General features: G+C 46.4%; 1 protein-coding gene across 1 annotated transcript in view; it reads left to right on the forward strand.

The window, feature by feature from the left end:
* Nucleotides 1-2728: 2728 nt before the first annotated feature.
* MFHAS1 (multifunctional ROCO family signaling regulator 1) overlaps nt 2729-25475 on the forward strand; it is a gene marked incomplete at its 5' end in the record, with an annotated part of 129189 nt that continues 106442 nt past the window's right edge. The window contains one exon of the mRNA XM_079726800.1: nt 2729-5726. Coding sequence (XP_079582926.1) covers nt 2729-5726 — 2998 coding nt within the window. The remainder of the gene's footprint in view (nt 5727-25475) is intronic.

Consider the following 25475-nt stretch of genomic DNA (forward strand, 5'->3'; position numbering starts at 1 on the left):
ACCTGGGCTCTGTGAGGAGCCTGTGGGCTCACAGGAGCAATCAAGCTCCAGCCACACCCTGGAGGCCCAGAGATGTCCACATCAGCACCTCCTGAATGACCATAAATACTGCCCAGCTTCTCCAAGCAGGCTTCAGGCTGTTTGCACTGGGAATTTAGGGTCCTTCATACCAAGTGTGTTCCAGAAGGCCGAGGGGGCGTATCCATTAACCCCTTGGCCCATCAGAAACTTTACCACAAGGGGTGTGGTGACGCAAGAGGAGGACCAGCTTGTGTGCCGAGGCCAGGATCCTTCTTGCCTGAGTTTAACAAACATACTGGACACATTATCATTTTCCAGTTATATTTTATCACTGCATTCTCCCCATCTGACTTTCAAATAACTCTTGGACAAGACTTTATAATAAGGCTTCCCACAATATTGACTGTAACAGCTCAAGCAGGCTGAACAGCCGAGAAAGAATGTTCCTGCTGAGCAAACTCAAACACAGCAGGCTTCGGTGCTCCAGTGAGAGGCCCCAAACGGGGTGTTCTCTGGTCCTATCCAGCTTTTTTTTAATTAGATAAAGCAAATTACAGATTATCTCCTGGCAAAGGAAAAGCAGAGTTTTTAAATACATTTGAGATGGAAATATAATCTTCTGACAGCTTCTGAAAGGGAGCACTTTAGCCTGGGTTATTTACATCAAACCCAAACCACTTCAGCTTACCCTACATGGGGTAGGGAGCTGATGCCTTCTCCAGTCTTCTTCCCCAGGAACTAAAGCCTGGAGGAGGTGGCGTCTGACTCAAGAATACCTTGAAGGTGATGCATTCAGGGGAATAACCCCACAAGGGGAGTTAGCACACCTGGCTCTTCTCTTCACCTGGCTGGTCAGTTGGGAGGTTGCTTCTTCTGGGCCTGTTGCCACCGCTGAGAATAAAAGGACCAGCCTAGATGATTTAGAATTTTCTTTGGGGCAGGAGGGTCTGGAAAACCCTTGAGCAATTTGATCTTCTAGGAAGCCCTGCAGGGTGAACACAGCTCACCTGTACCCTGTTAACAACTTGGAATATCTGGGATTCACCTGGCCCCGGGAGCGTCCTCCAGTTACAGGATGTACCATCCCAGGCTGGGTAACCGTCACTGGGGCATATTTCCAGCTTGAGGTGCTCAGTCACTCTCTTTGAAGAGACAAACGATTACTACTGCACCGAATTTGGGTCCCCAAATGACAGCAGCATCATGTGTAGGGGAGAGCCACGACTGTTAACTGGTACATTTAACCAATTAAATTCGGCTGTGTGTCTCAAAACAATTTGCTTCATTATTAACCAAGCTGGAGGCAATGATGGAGGTGATATTCGGAGGCCTGATAGATTTCAAGGTTTGGGTAAATTCTGAAGAAATTATTTACTTAGTATAGATGTGATCTCAAAGAAACTTCCTCAAATAGTAAACAAACAAACAAATAAATAAACCTTCAAGTTGAGCATTGGGCTGCGACTTTTGCTTGAAATAGCTGCCATTTTCTTAAACCTACAGCATAACAAGTACCGTAGAGTTGGGGCTATGGTATTTGTTTTCCGGGGCTGTTGGGAGGATGAATGGGATACTCCAGATAAAACGGTGCGTGGCCCCACCCCCACCCCAATCAGGCCGGTGAGGAGCCTGCTCAGAGCCTTCTGTCTCTGTCGGTCTGGCACAAAATAGGGCCTCAATAAATATTTACTAAGTGCATGAACGGTTGCCTGCTTTTCTCCTTTTGTTTAGTCACACTCTCCTTTTAAGCTCCTACAAAGAAACCCAGGGCCCTGCATGCTGCCAGTTCCACTAGGGTGTGGATGTAGGGTGAGAGGAAGGGGGATGAGGAATCAGTAAGGGAGGCCAGGGATCCGAAACGAGAGGGAGGAAGAGAAAGATATGCTTAGAGGCGCAGGGCCAACAAAGAGCCAGACGCAGGCGAACCCAAGCGCTCTGCACCCGGGACGGGCCCCCGGCGCGCCTCCCGCCCAGCGCAGTCCACACCGCCGGCCTGCACCGGGCGAGACGCCCTTAGCCCGCACCCGGCGCGGGTCAGTGGCCCCCGCCCCCGGGGCGGTGCCGGGAACACGCGGCGCCTCCGGCGGTCACGTGGGGGCCGCTCCGCCGGGCGGCGCTGCTGCTTCCCGATTGCACCCTCCCAGTGCCGGGGACGCGGCGCTCGTGCTCCCGCCGGAGCCTGGGGAAGCGGAGAGCAGGAGGCGGCCCGGCCCTGCGCCCACAGGATGCCCGCCGCGGAGCCGGGCGCCGCCGTCCTCGTGGAGCTGGCGGAGGCGACGACGCTGCGGGCCGCGGGGCCGCGGCGGCAAGGGTAGCGGGGCCGGAGTTGGCCCCGAGGCGCCGAAGGCGGGCGGAGTGGGAGGAGGAGCGGCAGGCATCCTCCGCGGCGCGGCGGGCGGGCGGCGGCCCTGCTGCCCCGGCGCGCCCCTGGCCCGGGAGCCCGGAGAATGCGAGCTGCGCTCCCCGCCGGCCGCCGCCTCCCCCCGCGCCGTGCGCCCGGCGACCCCCGGAGCTGCTCGCGTCGCCGCCGCCCCCCAGCTGCGGGCGCCCGGCCGCTGGCTGCGCTAGGACCCGCCGCCGCCGGTCGCCGAGGGCTGGTAGGAAGGGAGGAGCGGGAGCGAAAGGGCCCCGGAGACTGGCGCCCGCCGGGGCGCAGCGCGGTATGTAGCTGCGGGCTCCCGCGCGAGGGCGTCGGCCCGGCCCCGCCATGGCTGGGACGGACAGCGGGAACCTGAAGACGGTGAGGCTGTGGCGGGACGCCGCCCTGCGCGCCAGGAAGCTGCGGAGCAACCTGCGCCAGCTCAGTCTCAGCGCGGCCGGGGGCTGCCCGGGGACCGACCAGCTCGACTCTCCCGACGCGCCCCAGCTCGTGCTGCCGGCCAACATCGGGGACATTGAGGTGCTAAACCTGGGGAACAACGGCCTGGAGGAGGTGCCCGACGGGCTGGGCTCGGCGCTGGGCAGCCTCCGCGTCCTGGTCCTGCGCCGGAACCGCTTCGCCCGGCTGCCCCCGGCGGTGGCCGAGCTGGGCCATCATCTCACCGAGCTGGACGTGAGCCACAACCGGCTGAGCGTCCTAAGCGCCGAGGTGGTGAGCGCCCTGCGCGAGCTGAGGAAGCTCAACCTCAGCCACAACCAGCTGCCCGCCCTGCCCTCCCAGCTGGGCGCGCTGGTCCACCTGGAGGAGCTGGACGTCAGCTTTAACCGCCTGGCGCACCTGCCCGACTCCCTCTCCTGCCTCTCCCGCCTGCGCACCCTCGACGTGGACCACAACCAGCTCACGGCTTTTCCGTGGCAGCTGCTGCAGCTGGCGGCCCTGGAGGAGCTCGACGTGTCCAGCAACCGGCTGCGGGGCCTACCTGAGGATATCAGTGCCCTGCGTGCCCTCAAGATCCTCTGGCTGAGCGGGACCGAGCTTGGCACCCTGCCCAGCGGCTTCTGCGAGCTGGCCAGCCTGGAGAGCCTCATGCTGGACAACAATGGGCTGCAGGCTCTCCCCGCCCAGTTCAGCCGCCTGCAGCGACTCAAGATGCTCAACCTCTCTTCCAACCTCTTGGAGGAGTTCCCTGCCGCGCTGCTGCCCCTGGCTGGTCTGGAGGAGCTCTACCTTAGTCGCAACCAGCTCACTTCCGTGCCGTCCCTAATCTCGGGCCTGGGCCGTCTTCTCACCCTGTGGCTGGATAATAACCGGCTCCGCTACCTGCCTGACTCCATCGTGGAGCTCACGGGCCTGGAGGAGCTGGTCCTGCAGGGGAACCAGATCGCTGTGCTGCCAGACAACTTTGGCCGGCTCTCCCGGGTGGGCCTGTGGAAGATCAGGGACAACCCGCTGATCCAGCCCCCCTACGAGGTCTGTATGAAGGGGATCCCCTACATCGCAGCTTACCAGAAGGAGCTGGCTCATTCCCAGCCGGCGGTCCAGCCCCGCCTCAAGCTGCTCCTGATGGGCCATAAAGCTGCAGGAAAGACCCTGCTCCGTCGCTGCCTCACCGAGGACAGAGTGGAGGGGAACCAAGGAGGAGGGGACAAGGAGAAGAGCCAGCCGCCTTCACCTCCTCCCGTGAGCAAGGGCATCGAGGTGACCAGCTGGACAGCGGATGCCTCCCGGGGCCTGCGGTTCATCGTGTATGACTTAGCCGGGGATGACAGTTACGAGGTGATCCAGCCCTTCTTCCTCTCCCCGGGGGCCCTTTATGTGCTGGTGGTGAACTTGGCCACCTATGAGCCGCTCCGCTTTCCCACCACCGTGGGCTCCTTCCTGCATCGGGTAGGGGCGCGGGTGCCTCACGCCGTGGTGTGCGTTGTGGGCACGCACGCCGACCTCTGCGGGGAGCAGGAGCTGGAGGAGAAGTGTCTGGACATCCACCGCCAGATCGCCCTGCAGGAGAAGCACGACGCCGAGGGGCTGAGCCGGCTGGCCCAGGTGGTGGATGAGGCGCTGGCCCGGGACTTTGAGCTCCGCTCCGCCAGCCCCCACGCAGCCTACTACGGGGTGTCCGACAAGAACCTTCGGCGGCGCAAGGCCCACTTTCAGTACCTGCTCAACCACCGGCTGCAGATCCTCTCCCCCGTGCTGCCCGTGAGCTGCAGGGACCCACGCCAGTTACAGCGCCTGCGGGACAAACTGCTCTCAGTGGCCGAGCACCGGGAAATCTTCCCCAACCTCCACAGAGTACTGCCTCGGTCCTGGCAGGTGCTGGAGGAGCTGCACTTCCAGCCCCCTCAGGCGCAGCGGCTCTGGCTCAGCTGGTGGGACTCGGCTCGCCTGGGCCTGCAGGCCGGCCTGACCGAGGACCGGCTGCAGAGCGCCCTCTCCTACCTGCACGAGAGCGGCAAGCTGCTCTACTTTGAGGACAGCCCGGCCCTCAAGGAGCACGTCTTCCACAACCTCTCCCGCCTCATCGACATCCTCAACGTCTTCTTCCAGAGGGATCCTTCCTTGCTGCTGCATAAGCTGCTCCTGGGGACCAGCGGCGAGGGCGAGGCTGAGAGCCGGGGTGAAAGCTCCCCGCTGATGGCGCCGCCTGCTCCAAGCCAGGATGCGCTCCGGGCCACCCAGCTCCATCATTACGTGGAGGGTTTTCTGCTGCATGGGCTCCTGCCGGCCCACGTCATCCGGCTGCTGCTGAAGCCTCACATCCAGGCTCAGCAGGACCTGCAGCTTCTGCTGGAGCTGCTGGAGAAGATGGGACTCTGTTACTGCCTCAACAAAGCCAAGGGCAAGCCTCTGAATGGGTCCACGGCCTGGTACAAGTTCCCGTGCTATGTGCAGAACGAGGTGCCCCACGCGGAGGCCTGGATTAACGGGACCAACCTGGCCGGGCAGTCCTTTGTGGCTGAGCAGTTGCAGATTGAATATAGTTTTCCCTTCACCTTTCCACCCAGCTTGTTTGCACGCTACAGCGTCCAGATCAACAGCCATGTGGTGCACAGGTCGGATGGCAAACTTCAGATCTTTGCATACAGAGGGAAAGTCCCTGTAGTGGTGAGTTACAGACCTGCCAAGGGGGTCCTTCAGCCGGACACCCTGTCCATTGCCAGCCACGCATCCTTACCGAACATATGGACGGCATGGCAAGCCATAACCCCCTTAGTAGAGGAACTGAATGTCCTACTTCAGGAATGGCCTGGACTGCATTACACCGTGCACATTCTCTGTTCTAAGTGCCTTAAGAGAGGGTCACCCAATCCACACGCTTTCCCAGGTAAGAGGGGAGAGGGATGTGTCTCTCTTGTGGTATGTTTTAAGATGCATTTGGGGAAGATATTTGTTTCTCCTTTGGCAGACTGTTTGCTTAACCTCGCTGGCTCCCCAGGAAAGCTTTTCAAGGTAAATAGAGGGGGATTTGGGAACAAGCAAAAGGCAGTAAGTATGTGAGCAATATGAATACAGTCACCAGTATCATGTATCGTACTCTTCTAATAGAAAGACTCAAACTTCTAAAGTGGGTTCCAGTCAAAACATTTTGGATCTCCTTTTCCCTCTTCCCAATTCAGCCCACCTTTCCTGGAAGGAAATTTCACATGGTTGAACAGAAGGTGAGTGGTGTCTGATGCCGAGCCCTGGGCTATAATGCTTATTAGACACATGTCGAAGGGGTGCTCTGAGTTGAGATGTCTAGTCTCATATTCTTTTGTTTAAGTTCAGAGTGTGACCATAATGCAGAAATTATTGCTCCTTTTTCTTAAGAAATTCCAGAGAAGAACGTTTCGTAATCGGGGTGAATGATAGATTAGTAAAGACAAAAATGTCCATCTGTAAGGCATGACTCAATCCTGGGATCACTGTTTTACCCACTGCACTCTAGGGCATGAAAGAGAGATTACTGAAATCTCTAAGGGGAGTTTTTGGGTATTTCTTGGTAATTTTGTGCTTTACCGACATCTTAAGGCCCGGTTTTTGGTTGTTAGAGAGTGGAGCTTTATGGAGGTGCTTTGTAAGAGATGGAAGGGACAAGAAACTGACACGAGTTTTGGGGTTTTCGTTGTTTTTTTTCCTCTTTGGGGGAGTGTTTTCCAGCAGACTTTTTTTTTTTTTTAAACTGTTTCAGGTGAGTGGGAGAATTCCAGGACTGGTAGGATTTTTCAGGGCTGGTTAATTGGTATCCTAAGTGTCTATTTGGGAACGGGTCCATTTCTTCACCCTTTGGAACTCTTCTCTAAACAGCTCTGATTTTTGTGAAGCAGGCTTAGTTAACATTCCAAGTGTCCTAAGGACAAACCCAATAATAGCATCACTGCCAGTTTCTCCCCTCGGTCCCCCACCTCTGGGTACATTGAGGGGGGTGATGAAATGGAAGACTGTACGCCACTGTCATCTTTGTCCTAGTCTGAATGCTGCTCATAATAGTACCGGGAAGGAACTGGACACCAATATTTCCGAAGGTAACATGTCCCCGTTGCCCTAGATCTAGGCTGAGTTTAATTCATCAGCTGAAAAAAGCCACCATATCCAGTTACCAGTCAATTAAGCCGTCCATTCTGTATGATTATCTGGTGTCTCGTCACAGTTCGAGACTTGGTAGCCCTTTCAGTTTGTTTTATATTTGCCATTGTCTTTATTCATGAAAGCAAAATTCTTCTCTATTGTGCCACTAAATTGAAGAAAGTGGTTGAGAATTACATATTCACAGAGCAGATTATTGAAGGAGCTGCTTAAAGCCAGTTCTTAACACAAAGATGGAGCATTAATAAAACTGGTGTTATTAACAACAAAGGGAACACATAAGTTATTGAACAAGTAAGGATCTGTGCAGAGGAATTCGAAGAACTTTGAAGAGTAAACAATGAGGCTGAATTTTTTTTTCTAAGCTCTTTATTTTTTAACAGTCATAAATTCCACAAACAAGCTGTCTCCAGATGCAGAGACAACCCCATTCTCTTGCTATTGTTTTGCCTTTTTGTCTTTCAAGGAGGTTCACCTGGTTTGCAATCCAGGCTCTAGGGAAGAGGTGGCTTTTTCAACGTAAAAAGCAATTGAATGATTGAAAATTGTCAAATTATCTTATGTAGTGAGTAGGAATAACTCATCAGCTGTTTTTATAATATGGACTGTAGGTTTCTGTCTTGTTTATGGTCAGAGAAAGAAATTATCTTTTTTGCTTCGTTCAGGATTGATTTCTTCCAAAAGCAGCAGAGGGTACAGAGTAGTGGGAAAAGATGATTATAGTACATTTATTACATTAAGAAGACAAAGAAAAAACCACATTTTTCCTCTTTCATAATTTTCTGTGATAGCCATCATTTGTTAGTATTTGTCACAATTCTGAAAGATTTGAGAAGAGCTAAGATAATGAAAAGCTAGAAGGTGATGTAGGAACAAACATATAACGTTGGGTGTTCAGTTAGTGAGGGCATACATTTAAAAATACGCTGGAGGAATCCCTGGATTATTAAAATATATTGTAACTCAGCAGAAACCTTTGAATCTCTTGGTAGCCTTTTGTTTCTTTAAGAAGTCGTTTTGCTTTTTAGAGACATGAAAAAAGTTGGTTACTTAGTTTTACATTTTATTAAAGTGTCTCCTCTTGTAAACTAGCAATTTTATATACAATGGTGAAAAAACACTGGCTGTTAAATTTGTTTCAGCTTCAAGACATTAAGATTAAATAGGAAATTACAGTGTCTCCTTTGATTTTATACGGAAGAAACAAAGTTGCATTATTGTCTTAAAAAGTTTGTGTGTGTGTGTGTGAAAAGCCCATTTTAGCCCTGTCCCTGTGGATGGGACATTGAATTTTCTGGCCTGAGCTGCACCGAGGTAGTTGGCCTAGGGAAGTATAATGCTAGATTTCTCTTTTCTTATTTTGATTTACAAAAGAAATGCAACGTTTTGGAAAATCCTTAGTCACCAGGCCACTTGTTTTGAAAAGTTCTTGTAAAAAACATCTAAGCACCGTGTCAGAGAGGTCACCTGTTTGTTTCATTTGAGATAAACGGGTTGAGTGATAAGAGAGGCTTTTGGAAACTCAAAGAAGGCCCATGACGCGGCCTACATGTCAGGTGTGAGTCTTTGCCTACTTTCTGCAACGACTTTACTGCAGCCTACATGTCAGGTGTGAGTCTTTGCCTTCTTTCTGCAACGACTTTACTGCCGGCACCTGACAGCCAGGCTTCCTTCTCCTTAATGAGGGAACTCCGTGGAATGTTCTTGGCCTTGAGTAAGTTTCTTCTTACGGGATATTTATCTCTGCTCTCCTTCTTTTCCACCAACATGACATCTCAACCAGGAGAGCTGACTGCTCCTGAGGTTGGATAATGTGTGGCCTACGGATGTAAGATGTGGAGGTAGGGACGGAGGTCCACAGCGAGATTCTAGTGCTTTGCTATCCATTTCAGTATTTGAAAGGATGCTGTGTGTTTTTAAATTGGAAGAGTGCATCTTGGTGAGTTGAACTTGGGCCGCGTGTGATTTTTCATGAAATATCCTACTCTCCACATTATTCAAGGTCACTCTTAAGAATAATTAGAAAGCGCCCCAGAGCAGTAGGCAGCGAATTGGAAGATGATCTTTTATATATTTGATCCCTTTCGTTCACTCAGTTGCTCAGCACCCTGCCGCTTCTCCCTAGTCAAGTGCCTCTTGTCCTTGTTTAATTTCTTACACACTCTGTACCTCTCTGAAGCCCTCAGTGAATTTTGCCTTGTTCTGTGGCTGTTTGTGTAGGTCATAATATCTCTTTGATTAGCTTGTTCACTTGCTTCCTCCAAGCAAGAAACATGCCTGAGGCTTTGCAGCTTCTGTAAGAGCCTCTCAACTGTCTGCTGGATGATTGGTCTTTGTGAGAAATCTCTTTTTCGTTTTCTTTGATAGTCACATACTCTGTCAGATTCCCAGGTGGTACTCTTGTAGTCATCTCGCTTTGTCCTGTGTCCCAGCTTCCCTCCCCCACACTTGGCCCTCTGGTGTTCTCATCGTGACTGTATTACTGGCCTTGCCCTTGAATGGGCCCTTCACTTTGACCACTGAAGCAAAGCAAAATTCTTGCCTTGTTCTATCTCAGTTTTAGAGTTCCTGGAATTTGAGCATGACCTAGTTGCTCAGATTGAATTAGTCATTGTTTTTAATTTTGCAAAGGTTATTAAATATCTTTTTGGTTTGGCTTTATTAATACGGATGCCGCTCGGCTTCTGTTTTTGTGGAGAGTCCTCTTTGAACTCTCTTGGGCTTTGTTTCATAGAAACATCAAAACCTTCATCATGCAGTGGACGAAAGAAACTCCCTGCATAACAGAATTCAAAGACTTGAAAGGCCTTTGGAGTGTTCAAATTATTTTGAATATTAGGTGCCTCTTCTTTAAACTCTAGAATAAACTCTCAATTCCATCCCTGCACAAGTTTAGAATTTCCTAGAGAAAGTACTTTTTAATTTGTTAACAGACATTTTGTGTCGTCCTCTGCCACCTGCTCGTCTTATTCTCCAGGAAACCTCACCTAGTTTAGTTCTTACTCATTTTCTTCATCTGAGCACCTAGAACATGTATAGGGTGTACTTCACAGGGTTGTTTTGAGCATTAGGTGAGAGACTGTGTCTGGGAAAGCAGTTACCCCCCGTGTCTGGAGGAAGTGAGGGGCTTCTGCTCCGTGTACCAGAGGGGGGCCGTGGTGGGGATGGCTGATATGGGAGTGAACATTTCTTGTTGATTTCTCCCTTCACCCACCAACTTGCTTCTCTCCATGAGAGTCTTTTGATTAAGGATCTGACCATCCATCAGGGAGCATTTTTTTTTTTTTTTTTTAAATGCAGGGGACCAGTAGTGCTGGTCTCATCTCTTGCCCTCTCTTGTCCGCTGCAGCCGAGGCCCTCCTGGGCCCGGGGCTGGAGAGGAGAGTTGTTTGTGTTTCAGGCTCTGCTTGGGGCAGGCCCAGCCAGGTCTCTGTTCCCCTGGTTCAGCTGCTCTGATTGTAAAACCAGGTGTCAGGTTGCTGTCAGGTTTACTGTCCTCTGGGGGCTGGCTACCTTCACTTCAGTGGGGAGGGCTGTGGAGGCCTCATCTTGGCCTGCCTTCCCCAAACCTGCTCCGGCACTCGTGAAGCTGACCCTCGGATCCCCATTTAGTGCCTCGAGTCTGCAGGGCCTGTAGAACCCAGAGTGATTGACAGACATCTCAGACAGCCACAGCATACGTACGATGATATGTCTTTCTTGAACCACCAAGACGCTCTCCGTGAAAGGTGTGGCAGTTTGCTCTGCAGTTGTACCCTCACTTCTCTGAGTTCTGATGTCTCATGTGATGCCACACTGCGCCCTGGACGGTGCCTGGCACAGGGCTGAGCAGGTGGAAGGGACTCAAAGCGGATTGGTTATTTTTTAAGAACTCAAGAAATTCTAGTGTTTCTTAATTGATTCCTCGGCAGAGTGGTTTTTTTTAGGTTGCTTGTGATGTTTTTTATCTCAAAGTGTGCACTTTAAGAGAAGCGTGCATAATTTTCCCATGGGATTTTTCTGCCACATCAATCCCTGCCCTCTGTGTACGTCCTCCTGACTCTTACAGAGATGGGGGAGGGGCGGGTGAGGGGCAGCTTATCAGGATAAAGGTGAGTGAAGCGTGGAAGCTGGCTACAGAAAGCTTCCACCACCTGACGTCACAGTCGCTCTCCTTGAGGCAGTGGGCACTCCCCTCCCTCCTGTCTCATAGCTCTTTCTTTCTTTTTTCTTTTATTTTTTTTGGAATTTTGGAATTTTATTTTTTTTATAGAGCAGGTTCTTATTCGTTATCCATTTTTTTTTTTTTTTTTTTTTTTGCGGTACGCGGGCCTCTCACTGTTGTGGCCTCTCCCGTTGCGGAGCACAGGCTCCGGACGCACAGGCTCAGCGGCCATGGCTCACGGGCCCAGCCGCTCCGCGGCATGTGGGATCTTCCCGGACCGGGGCAGGAACCCGTGTCCCCTGCATCAGCAGGTGGACTCTCAACCACTGCGCCACCAGGGAAGCCCTCGTTATCCATTTTATACATATCAGTGTATACATGTCAATCCCAATCTCCCAATTCATCACACCATCCCTGTCTCCCCCCAACCCCCCGCCACTGGCCACTTCCCCCCTTGGTGTCCATACGTTTGTTCTCTACATCTTTGTCTCTATTTCTGGCCTGCAAACTGGTTCACCTGTACCATTTTTCTAGGTTCCACATATATGCGTTAATATACGATATTTGTTTTTTCTGACTTACTTCACTCTGTATGACAGTCTCTAGATCCATCCACATCTCAACACATGACCCAATTTCGTTCCTTTTTATGGCTGAGTAATATTCCATTGTATATATGTACCACATCTTCTTTATCCATTCATCTGTCAATGGGCATTTAGGTTGCTTCCATGACCTGGCTATTGTAAATAGTGCTACAATGCACATTGGGGGGTGTGTGTCTTTTTCAATTATGGTTTTCTTGGGGTATATGCCCAGTAGTGGGATTGCTGGGTCATATGGTAATTCTAGTTTTAGTTTTTTAAGAAACCTCTATAGTGTTCTCCACAGTGGCTGTATCAATTTACATTCCTTACCAACAGTGCAAGAGGATTCCCTTTTCTCCACACCCTCTCCAGCATTTGTTGTTTGTAGATTTTCTGATGATGCCCATTCTAACTAGTGTGAGGTGATACCTCATTGTAGTTTTGATTTGCATTTCTCTAATAATTAGTGATGTTGAGCAGCTTTTCATGTGCTTCTTGGCCATCTGTATGTCTTCTTTGGAGAAATGTCTATTTAGGTCTTCTGCCCATTTTTGGATTGGGTTGTTTGTTTTTTTAATATTGAGCTGCATGAGCTGTTTATATATTTTGGAGATTAATCCTCTGTCCGTTGATGCATTTGCAAATATTTTCTCCCATTCTCAGGGTTTTCTTTTCATCTTGTTTGTAGTTTCCTTTGCTTTGCAAAAGCTTTTAAGTTTCATTAGGTCCCATTTGTTTATTTTTGTTTTTATTTCCATTACTCTAGGAGGTGAATCAAAAAAGACCTTGCTGCGATATATGTCAAAGAGTGTTCTTCCTAAGTTTTCCTCTAAGAGTTTTATAGTGTCCAGTCTTACATTTAGGTCTCTAATCCATTTTGAGTTTATTTTTGTGTATGGTGTTAGGGAGTGTTCTAATTTCATTCTTTTACATGTAGCTGTCCAGTGTTGCCAGCACCACTTATTGAAGAGACTGTCTTTTCTCCATTGTATATCCTTGCCTCCTTTGTCATAGATTAGTTGACCATAGGTGTGTGGGTTTATCTCTGGGCTTTCTATCCTCTTCCATTGATCTATATTTCTGTTTTTGTGCCAGTACCATATTGTCTTGATTACTCTAGCTTTGTAGTATAGTCGGAAGTCAGGGAGTCTGATTCCTCCAGCTCCGTTCTTTTCCCTCAAGACTGCTTTGGCTATTTGGGGTCTTTTGTGTCTCCATACAAATTTTAAGATTTTTTGTTCTAGTTCTGTAAAAAATGCCATTGGTAATTTATCTGTAGATTGCTTTGGGTAGTATAGTCATTTTCACAATATTGATTCTTCCAATCCAAGAACATGGTATATCTCTCCATCTGTTTGTATCATCTTTAATTTCTTTCATCAGTGTCTTATAGTTTTCTGCATACAGGTCTTTTGTCTCCCTAGGTAGGTATATTCTTGGTATTTTATTCTTTTTGTTGCAATGGTAAATGGGAGTGTTTCCTTAATTTCTCTTTCACATTTTTCATCATTAGTGTATAGGAATGCAAGAGATTTCTGTGCATTAATTTTGTATCCTGCTACTTTACCAAATTCATTGATTAGCTCTAATAGTTGTCTGCTGGCATCTTTAGGATTCTCTATGTATAGTATCATGTCATCTGCAAACAGTGATAGTTTTACTTCTTTTCCAATTTGTATTGCTTTTATTTCTTTTTCTTCTCTGATTGCCATGGCTAGGACTTCCAAAACTATGTTGAATAATAGTGGTGAGAGTGGACATCCTTGTCTTGTTCCTGATCTTAGAGGAAATGCATTCAGTTTTTTACCATTGAGAATGATGTTTGCTGTGGGTTTGTCATATATGGCCTTTATTATGTTGAGGTAGGTTCCCTCTATGCCCACTTTCTGGAGAGTTTTTTTCATAAATGGGTGTTGAATTTTGTCAAAAGCTTTTTCTGCATCTATTGAGATGATCATATGGTTTTTCTTCTTCAGTTTGTTAATTGGGTGTATCACATTGATTGATTTGCATATATTGAAGAATCCTTGCATCCCTGGGATAAATCCCACTTGATCATGGTGTATGATCCTTTTAATGTGTTGTTGGATTCTGTTTGCTAGTATTTTGTTGAGGATTTTTGCATCTATATTCATCAGTGATATTGGTCTGTAATTTTCTTTTTTTGTAGTATCTTTGTCTGGTTTTGGTATCAGGGTGATGGTGGCCTCATAGAATGGGTTTGGGAGTGTTCCTTCCTCTGCAATCTTTTGGAAGAGTTTGAGAAGGATGGGTGTTAGCTCTTCTGTAAATGTTTGATAGAATTCACCTGTGAAGCCATCTGGTCCTGGACTTTTGTTTGTTGGAAGATTTTTAATCACAGTTTCAATTTCATTACTTGTGATTGGTCTGTTCATATTTTCTATTTCTTCCTGGTTCAGTCTTGGAAGGTTATACCTTTCTAAGAATTTGTCTATTTCTTCCAGGTTGTCCATTTTACTGGCATAGAGTTGCTTGCCAGTCTGCAGTCTGCAGTGTCTGTTGTAACTTCTCCTTTTTCATTTCTAATTTTATTGAGTTGAGTCCTCTCCCTCTCTTTCTTGGTGAGTCTGGCTAATGGTTTATCAATTTTGTTTATCTTCTCAAAGAACCAGCTTTTAGTTTTTTTGATCTTTGCTATTGTTTGTTTCTATTTCATTTATTTCTGCTCTGTTCTTTATGATTTCTTTCCTTCTACTAACTTTGGGTTTTGTTTGTTCTTCTTTCTCTAGTTCCTTTAGATGTAAGGTTAGATTTTTTTATTTGAGATTTTTCTTGTTTCTTGAGGTAGGCTTGTATTGCTGTAAAGTTCCCTCTTAGCACTGCTTTTGCTGCATCCCATAGGTTTTGGATCATCGTGTTTTCATTGTAATTTGTCTCTAGGTATTTTTTGCTTTCCTCTTTGATTTCTTCAGTGATCTCTTGGTTATTTAGTAACATATAGTTTAGCCTCCATGTGTTTGTGTTTTTTACGTTTTTTCCCCTGTAATTGATTTCTAATCGCATAGTGTTGTGGTTAGAAAAGATGTTTGAAATGATTTCAATTTTCTTAAATTTACTGAGGCTTGATTTGTGACCCACGATGTGATCTATCCTGGAGAATGTTCCATGTGCACTTGAGAAGAAAGTGTAATCTGCTATTTTTGGATGGAATGTCTTATAAATATCAATTAAGTTGATCTGGTCTATTGTGTCATTTAAAGCTTGTGTTTCCTCATTAATTTTCTGTTTGGATGATCTGTCCATTGGTGTAAATGAGGTGTTCAACTCTCCCACTCTTGTTGTGATTTCCTCTTTTACAGCTGTTAGCAGTTGCCTTATGTATCGAGGTGCTCCTATGTGGGTGCATATATATTTATAATTGTTATATCTTCTTCTTGGATAGATCCCTTGATCATTATGTAGTGTCCTTCCTTGTCTCTTTTTAAAATAAATTTATTTATTTATTTATTTCTGGCTGTGTTGGGTCTTCGTTGCTGTATGTGGGCTTTCTCTAGTTGCGGCGAGCGGGGGCTATTTTTTGTTGCGGTGCGTGGGTTTCTCATTGCAGTGGCTTCTCTTGTTGCAGAGCATGGGCTCTAAGCGTGTGGGCTTCCGTAGTTGTGGCACGTGGGCTCAGTAGTTGTGGCTCGTGGGCTCTAGAGCTCAGGTTCAGTAGTTGTGGCACACGGGCTTAGTTGCTCCGCGGCATGTGGGATCTTCCTGAACCAGGGCTCGAACCCGTGTCCGCTGCATTAGCAGGCAGATTCTTAACCACTGCGCCACCAGGGAAGTCCCCTTCCTTGTCTGTTGTAACATTCTTTATTTTAAAGTCTATTTTACCTGATATGAGTATTGCAACTCCAGCTTTCTTTTGATTTCCATTTTCATGGAATATCTTTTTCCATCCCCTCACTTTCAGTCTGTATGTGTCCCTAGGTCTGAAGTGGGTCTCTTGTAGACAGCATATATATGGGTCTTGGTTTTGTATCCATTCAGCCCGTCTGTGTCTTTTGGATGGGGCATTTAATCCATTTACATTCAAGGTTATTATTGGTATGCATGTTCCTGTTAACCATTTTCTTAATTGATTTGGGATTGTTTTTGTAGGTCCTTTTCTTCTCTTGTGTCTCCCACTTAGAGAAGTTCCTTTAGCATTTGTTGTAGAGCAGGTTTGGTGGTGCTGAATTCTCTTAGCTTTTGCTTGTCTGTAAAGCTTTTGATTTCTCTATAGAATCTGAATGAGATCCTTGCCTGGTAGAGTAATCTTGGTTGTAGGTGCTTCCCTTTCATCACTTTAAGTATATCATGCCACTCCCTTCCGGCTTGTAGAGTTTCTGCTGAGAAATCAGCTGTTAACCTTATGGGAGTTCCCTTGTATGTTATTTGTTGTTTTTCCCTTGTTGTTTTCAATACTTTTTTTTTGTCTTTAATTTTTGTCAGTTTGAGTACTATGTGTCTCGGCATGTTTCTCCTTGGGTTTATCCTGCCTGGGACTCTCTGCACTTCCTGAATTTGGGTGGCTATTTCCTTTCCCATGTTAGGGAAGTTTTCGACTATAATCTCTTCAAATATTTTCTCTGGTCCTTTCTCTCTCTCTCTTCCTTCTGGGACCCCTATAATGCGAATGTTGTTGCGTTTAATGTCCCAGAGGTCTCTTAGGCTGTCTTCATTTCTTTTTTCTTTAGTCTGTTCCACGTCATAGCTCTTTCTTTCTAACTAGCCCCCTACCCTTCCTTGACATTGGCCTTAAGAAGTGGGAAAGTATAAATGGTAAGGAGAGTGAAGGTCTGATGGTGGCGATGCAGGAGAGAAGGTGTTTTCCCTGGTGTGTCCCAGCTGTTTTGCCTTCTTCCAAGTGCTCTTGCTTTCCAGAAGCTCCTTCCAGGTTTCTTGCTGGTTTGAGTTCAGGGGAGACCGTAGAAGAGTTGCTGGCCGGAACGAAGGCAGCGATGGTTCGTGTGTGCTTTACTCTGTGGTAACAGCTCCCAGACACCACTGTCAGCGGGCCTGACTGATTCATGGAGAGGGAGGAGAAACCATTTTCAGTTATTTTTGGTTTTGGTGCAGAATGCAAGAAAACATTTTCTCATTTTTCCTTCCTCGACCTAATCTCTTAGCTGCGAATAGTGATGTCTTGTTTCTTAAAGAGTAAATTAGCGAAAAACCATCAGCAAACTTCTTTCTCTTTAGCTGTCGGTTTACAGAAGGCAACGAATACTGAAGGAGAAAGAAAGTGGGAGTGGGGAGCGTGGGAGCAGGGGAGAGGCATTCGGGTCCTGCTGAGTTACTGCGGTGGGTCTGCATGGCCTCTGCGAGCCTGGAGCCTGTTTTACCGCCTCAGGAAGGAACTTCCTGCTGTGGACTGGCAGTCCTAGGCACCCGGGCCGTCCCAGCTGTTTCCTTCGCTTTTGCAAATCTGTGCACAAGGGTGCTTAGGAGAAGGGCGAGGAGGAAAGGAAGTTGTGTTAAGTTGTGTTAAGTTGTATCAAGGCTGCTCTTTGAGGGTTCCCTGTTTCGTGCCTGCCTTTCTGCTTTTTGGGTGGGGTGGCTTACTGAGTCCAGCCCTGCTGCTCTTGCTTCTTCCTCCTCTTCCTCCTTTTTATCCAGGTGAAATTCACGTACATGAAATTAACCTTTTAAAAATTTATTTATTTATTTATTTGTTTGTTTATTTATGGCTGTGTTGGGTCTTCGTTTCTGTGCGAGGGCTTTCTCTAGTTGTGGCAAGTGGGGGCCACTCTTCATCGCGGTGTGCGGGCCTCTCACTATCGCAGCCTCTCTTGTTGCGGAGCACAGGCTCCAGACGTGCAGGCTCAGTAGTTGTGGCTCACGGGCCTAGTTGTGCTCCGCGGCATGTGGCATCTTCCCGGACCAGGGCTCGAACCCGTGTCCCCTGCATTGGCAGGCAGATTCTCAACCACTGCGCCACCAGGGAAGCCCAACCATTTTTTTTTTTTTTTTTTTTTTGCGGTACGCGGGCTTCTCACCGTTGTGGCCTCTCCCGTTGCGGAGCACAGGCTCCGGATGCACAGGCTCAGCGGCCATGGCTCACGGGCCCAGCCGCTCCGCGGCATGTGGGATCTTCCCGGACCGGGGCACGAACCCGTGTCCCCTGCATCGGCAGGCGGACTCCCAACCACTGTGCCACCAGGGAAACCCCCAACCATTTTCTTTTAATGTAAAGGTTTTTTTTTTATGAGTAACATAGGCAAAATTAACATCAAAATTTTATTTAAAGAATTCACGTTATGGGGCCTCCCTGGTGGCGCAGTGGTTGAGAGTCCGCCTGCTGATGCAGGGGATACGGGTTCGTGCCCCGGTCTGGGAGGATCCCATATGCCGCGGAGCGGCTGGGCCCGTGAGCCATGGCCGCTGAGCCTGCGCATCCAGAGCCTGTGCTCCGCAACGGGAGAGGCCACAACAGTGAGAGGCCCGCGTACCGCAAAAAAAAAAAAAAAAAAAAAAAAAAAAAAAAAGAATTCACGTTATGATTCTGTCCACTGCCAGTCACCTTAGTTCCTCAATGTTTGAGTCATAACCTTCAAGGTAGCCCTTTTAAAGAGAACTTTTGCTCAGACCACAGTTGTCATATTAGTAAGTCCACAATTCTGTTTAGTTGGGATTCTTTGATCTCCACTTGAATATGGAGATGCTTTAAAAATTCCCCACCTGGAATCTTTGGGTTCCAGTTTCTTCAAGCAATTTACTTTAGGGCCCTGTAAGTTAAATTGCAGGAAGTACATTGCTATTTTGGCAGATGATCTAAAATATATTGTTCCTTCATCATTTCTAATATTGAAAAGTTTTGTGACATCCAGTTTTCACTCACGAGCCTAGCAAAACATGTTACAGGTCTCCTTGTCACCACTGCAATAAACTTAGTGTGATGGAAACAAAACCTATGTCTCAGTGTGGCCACATCAGTAATATCTGGACAGCATGCACAACAGTTCCCATTTGTATCTAGAATGAAGCTTGAAATGAACCATTTTACAATGAACAGTTCCCTGGCATTCAGTGTACTCACAGTGCTGTGCAGCCACAACTGTAAGTCAGGTGCTTCTGGAGGGAAGGAGCCAATGAGGTTGGTGGCTTTCTTCCTGGAGCGAATGTTCTGGAATTCTTTTGCCAGACTCTCTGTGGCAACTTTCCTTCTAAGACATGACTTGAGAAGGGATTTTTTTTTTTTTTTTTTTGACAGTTTCGCTTTATTTATTTATTTATTTATTTATGGCTGTGTTGGGTCTTCGTTTCTGTGCGAGGGCTTTCTCTAGTTGTGGCAAGCGGGGGCCACTCTTCATCGCGGTGCCCGGGCCTCTCACTGTCGCGGCCTGTCTTGTTGCGGAGCACAGGCTCCAGACGCGCAGGCTCAGTAGGTGTGGCTCACGGGCCCAGTTGCTCTACGGCATGTGGGATCCTCCCGGACCAGGGCTCAAACCCGTGTCCCCTGCATTGGCAGGCGGACTCTCAACCACTGCGCCACCAGGGAAGCCCTTGAGAAGGGATTTTTAAGCTAGGCCTTGAGATGCCACGTTAATGAACATCTTTTAGCACAGCTGCCATGAGAATCCTCTTCCTTAGTGTTGATGAGAGGACAGAAAGTAGGACATGGAGACTTCTGGTCTGTGCTGTGCATATGTGATTTAATGGGGGGCTGACACACAAAGGACATGTAGGAGAGAAGCACAAATAAGTACTGTGTAATTACTGTCTTCTGTACAGTGCTCTTTTCCCATATAGATTTTGAGTAGAATTCTGGAATGATTGGCAAGGCCGTAGGCAGGTATGAGGGTTAAGGGGATGCGGTTGCATTGATTCAAAATTAGGTTGTTGGGCTTCCCTGGTGGCGCAGTGGTTGAGAGTCCGCCTGCTCATGCAGGGGACATGGGTTTGTGCCCCGGTCCGGGAAGATCCCACATGCCGCGGAGCGGCTTAGCCCGTGAGCCATGGCCGCTGAGCCTGCGCATCCAGAGCCTGTGCTCCACAACGGGAGAGGCCACAACAGTGAGAGGCCCACGTACCGTAAAAAAAAAAAAAAAAAAAAATTAGGTTGTTACCAGATTAGGCAGACAAGTGTACCATACGTTTATGAGCCGGATGCTGTCATCAGTCACTGTTGAGTACCTTCTGTAAACAGAAGTCTGTACCAAACTGGGATTTTTAGGAGAATAAAATAAAATACCTGGCCGTGGTCATGAGGAGCTGAGATGAGATTTTGGTTGATGTAATTGTTGACTCTTGTACATATGGAATCTGACTATATATGGAGAAATTCATTGCATGTTTGAGGAATGACTGGAAAAAACTGGCTTTTGATTTTCTAGAAGACAGTGTGGTCATATGGAAAAAAATCAGGTGTAATTTTGAATTTGCTTGCCATAGTCATTCTTTTCAGTTATTTACAGTTTAGATCATTTGTTTGCAAGAAATCTCAGGCAGATCTCGAGAGGATGCTGAAAAAAGAAAAGGCATTGTTTCCGAGGATTTCTCAAAACTTCCAAAACTAGTCAGCCTTTTAAAAGGAGGGAAATGCCTCCTCTTCAGGAATCTTTTACATGTTTCAGAGTCATTTATGGATTTGCTTCTGTTTTGAGAGGGATTGCCATCAGCAGGGATTTCTGAACCCCAAAGACTGCATGAACACTGCCTCCAAAGACAGTCTAAATTAAATCGGGTACTGCCATATTAAAAAGATATGGCTGCTACTTAGAGATGTCTTTGTTGAGGGACACTTTGTTGGGGTGGTTTACTATTCTTAGCATATTAAATGTTGAGAGAATTAAAGAGTTCATTTTCTTGGATCCTCCCCACTCCTGAAATGAAGCATGTGATCTTAACATTGTATTAGTACTGTGTTACACTAGTAGTGAATTTGGAGGTAGTAGAACACGCCTCCCTTTCTTTCTTTCTTTTTTTTTTTGAAAAGAGGATGTTTAAAAAAAAAAAAAAAGGTAATGGAGAAGGAAAAATAAAATCAAAAAACTATTTCTCCTGGGTACTGTTGTTTTATCAACTTTATTACTGTTTCCATGAGATTCTTATTTTTCATGCCATAGGGGTTATTATTGTATTAATCATCACATCAGTCATTCTAAGGGTATAGGGTTGGGAGAAAATATGATAATCGGTGACACTGTTGAGTTCCTGTCATGTTCTAGAGACAGTGCTAAGTGCTTCTTACGGGTGATCTCACTGAATCACCCCAGCAACCCTAGGGGGTCGATATTGTCATTGTCCTGACTTTCAGGGGGAGAAATTGAGTATCAGAAAGTTAAGTGAGTCCCCCGGAATTAGAACACTCTGGGATTTCAGCGCCGACCCTCTGACCCTACCCACTGTCCTGCTGTGCCCCTCGGGGTCAGGTTGCCCACTACCCTCCAGGATACGCAAACTCACCTCTGTCCCCCTCTTTCCTAGACGTCCATTCTGTGTCACTGTGTGCTGTTCACTGTCTCAGTGTTGGACATACAGGGTCTGGTAAGGCATGGGACCTGCCCACGCAGAGGTCAGCAGAGGTCATGGTCAGGTGCCAGCGAGAGGTATGGTCTCAGAGAGGGGTTCCTGAAAGGGCTGCATTGCAACTGAGTGTGATTTCCAGTCCCCATCAATCGCATGGAGAAGTGGGGAAGGGTATTTTAAATTAGAACGTCTCTTAAAAAGGCAGAGGGTGTTCAGTTAGATCAGCAGGCCGTGCCTGGGGATGGGTGTGTGTGCACAAAAGCAGTTAGCAGTTGTCATAAAGAGGCTTCTTGATGGTAAGTATCACTTATGGGCTGGTCAGAGTTTGCCAGTGGCCACTGCTGGCCCATGAACTAAAGTTTTGGGAGCATTGTCCTAGCTCATTCCTTGTCCATCAGGCAGGGCTCTTTCGAGACCATGGAGGGGATTTACGGCTCAGAGAGCTGAAGGGTGGTTTCAGATGATTTGCTCAGACTCACGATCAAGTTACTGTCGGGCTGCCAGGGCACCTGTCCTGTGTGATCCCCGGCTAAGCGTGCCCCTGGTCCGGTTCTCTGCGTCTGAGTCCAGAGAGAACACGCACGTTGGCTGCTCCCCCAGCCAGATGGCTGCATGCCTCTGTGATCGCTAGGAATGTATCCAGAACATCGATTTTCCTGACTTGAAATCTTACCATAACAGATCCTGCAATAAAGGCGAATTTAGCTGTAACACAATTAGCATTTTATTGTGGACTAGGTTTCCCTGTCTTTACTTTGGGCTTTCTTGTGACACCACAGACTGACTACAAATACTGTTTTTTAAATTAATTTTGCACCGATGGAACAGCATATTTTATGCACTTTATTTGTTCGGACTCCACTTACCACGGTGTGATGGCGTTTTCTTGCACCTTTCATCATATCACCACTGGAGTTTGTCTTCCCCTGCTTCTCAATTTATCAAAATATACTTAGTTACATTTTAGTTGAAATCCTAGGAGGTGCAAGATATTAAAAAAACTTTGTTTTGTTTATATTTGCTTAATATTTTGACTTGAAACACTTGGAATTTTCTGTTGCATTTTAAAATGGAAGCATTATAATATAGTGGTTATTTGCAAGGGCTCTTGAGATTCTGCTGGGTTCGAATCCCTGTTCCACTTGTTAGCTGTGTGACTTTGGATGTCATAATAGTTTCTGTCTCATAGGCTGGCCCTGCATATTGAGTTAATACAAGTAGAATGCTTTGAACAATGCTTGACACATGGCAGGGGTCCCTTAGGTATTAGCTGCTGCTGCTGCTGTTTCTACCATTATTCCAGAAAGCACAAGTCTAAAGATCTATTTGGAAATCTGATAAGCTTATGGATAAAAGTCTTTTTTCATAGGAGTATAGTACAGTGTGATTCCTATTCGTGAATATCTTATGCTTTTTTCAAGATGCATTTTTCCCATTATTAATACATTTACAAACTTGGAGTATAAAGGGGAGAAAAATACTCATAGTTGGTATCTAACATAATTACACATTTTGCTCTATTTCTTTTCAGTTTTTTTTCCCTTTAAGTTTAGGTTTATTAAAATGTGATAATCATATTGTATAAATAATTAAAAAAATTTTAACCTAAGCTACCATGAGTATGGTTTCATGTTATTAGTACCTACACGGTAATTATAAATGCTTGCATAATAGTACATCAAGGAAATTTTTACCTTTGTTTATTTAAACATTAGACACTTGAGTAGTTTCAAGTTTTGTTGTTACGAGTAATTCTGTGATGACTGTACTTCTTTATAAAAGCTCTTATTTGGGCAGTAATCCTAGAAACAGACTCATTGAGTCAAAGGCAAAGAATGTCTAAGGTTCAGTACATGCTTATGTTGCTTTTCATTTGAGGAACATTGTGCTACCTGCATAGGATGCAAGAATGATTTCACTGCATTTCCTCAGCATTGGGTATCATCTTAAAAATGCACTAACAGGGCTTCCCTGGTGGCGCAGTGGTTGAGAGTCCGCCTGCCGATGCAGGGGACATGGGTTCGTGCCCCGGTCTGGGAGGATCCCACGTGCCGTGGAGCGGCGGGGCCCGTGAGCCATGGCCGCTGAGCCTGCGCATCCAGAGCCTGTGCTCCGCAGCGGGAGAGGCCACAACAGTGAGAGGCCCGCGTACCGCAAAAAAATAAATAAATAAATAAATAAAATGCACTAATAATGAATGGAAAACTATATCACTGATAGATCAAATTTTAATTAGGGAACATGCATGTTTTCCTCTATGAATGTTGACTAATTGTGTTGCTTCTTTTGTGAATTGTCTGATCATGTCTTTTGGGATCGTCTTATTGGTATTTTTTTTTAATCACAGTGACTTCCTATAGTCATAGAGTTCAGTTTACATTAACACTTTATATATGAAAGATGATAACCTTTTGACTATCAAACTGTCAGAGAGGGGAACACTTCCCTCTACCCATTTTGGTTCTTTTGGCTGGTCTAATAATTAAGTTGACACAAGGCAGATTAAGAGGAGGAAAAAAACAAATTTAATTTCATATGGATGGGGGTGCTATAGATAGGGGACCTAAGAACTGACGAAAGCAGGCTGTTTATATACCTTTTAGACAAAGAAACAATAAATTTGTGAAGAACTGACAAGATAAACTTAGGCTTGGGTACTAATTAATGAAGAAACTAAGCAGAGTTTGTTTATACAGCCTTCTCTACCTTGAGTTCCCTATCTCTGGCAATAAGAATATCTCTACTTTCGGGGGCGGGGTGGGGGACAAAGGAGGGTCAGAGTGTCCTTCTTGTAGTGGCTGTTTAACTGTAATTCAAAATAATATTTCAAAATGGCATATTTTGGGGTGGCCTGCCCTGACCCCCATCATCCTTAAGGTGTTTTTGCCTTTTCGATGTTTAAAAACTTATGATGTTTTGAAGTTTTAAATTTCACTTGATACAATGTATTGATAGCTTCCTTTGTGAGTGAATGAAATACCATTACTATTTTTCTAAATACAGAGAAGTAACAGAAGGGATCACACAGTGAACCATAATTCTCTACCCATGTAACATCTACTGACCATAAAAAAGTAATACCTGTACGTGGTGGTATATTCAAAAGCAAAAGCCCCTCTCAGCCCCCTCCCCGAGGCCCCTTTCTCCTCAGTAAACTGTTTCTTGTTATTGCTTTCAAGGAAAATAAAACATGTATTTGCAGATATTTTAACCTGAAAGAGATCATGCTGTAGTCATTGCTCTGCACCTTGCTTTTGGTCACGTAAAAGATATTTTGGGGCTTCCCTGGTGGCGCAGTGGTTGAGAGTCCGCCTGCTGATGCAGGGGACACGGGTTCGTGCCCCGGTCTGGGAGGATCCCATATGCCACAGAGCAGCTGGGCCCGTGAGCCATGGCCGCTGAGCCTGCACGTCCGGAGCCTGTGCTCCGCAACGGGAGAGGCCACAACAGTGAGAGGCCCGCGTACCGCAAAAAAAAAAAAAAAAAAAATATTTTGGAGATGTTTCCATATGAGCAGTTATAAACCTATTGTGTGTGTGTACATACACATATAGCATAATATTCTACCAATGGATGTACTGTTTAGTTAGTCCTATATTGACAGACCTTTGATTCTTTCCAGATTATTTTATAGATTTTAAGCTAAGTTTTCCACCTTCCAGAATTTTGAGAAATACTCAATTTTATTTCCTTCAGGGTTGGTGACCCCTCTTTGTGCTCAGGACACTGTCGAGATGCAATTAGAAAAAGACAAATCTCTGAGTCAAATGGTGGGACTTAAAAAGGGGCTTGGGAATGATAAAAGCTTAACTCTGTCATTTAAAATAAGGGTAATCTTTTTAATTGGCTTCTGTGATGCCTAGTGGAATACCATTGTTTGCAGCATAATTATGCATTTGCCAGCTTAATTCATCCATTATAACATGATGTAATGTTTAGACATAGCAATAATTACAAATCTCGCACGTCTGCAGATAAATATACCACTGATCAAAATAAGACAGTGGCAGCGTGAATAGTGTTGTGTCCATGGGAGACATTAATGAAAAATAATTGATAATGAACCGTATCTCATTGGCTCAAAACATTGCTTGGTAGAAACATGCCTTTCTATCCCAACTGTCATGTAGAGGCCAGTCCACCTGTGCCAGTGAGGCCGTTTTTATTTCTGCTCTGTAACTAGCCCCAGAGTTCCACACCATTGTATTTTCTAGACCTCAGCTTGGTATGTTATGCACAGATGTGCCCTGGATATTTTATCCTGGGACCAGTAGGGGTCAAAATTTAAGAGATTATCTGAACTGTCTGCTTCTCTGTG

This window comes from Hyperoodon ampullatus, assembly GCF_949752795.1.
Source record: "Hyperoodon ampullatus genome assembly, chromosome: 20".
In the NCBI taxonomy this organism is placed as follows: Eukaryota; Metazoa; Chordata; class Mammalia; order Artiodactyla; family Ziphiidae; genus Hyperoodon; species Hyperoodon ampullatus.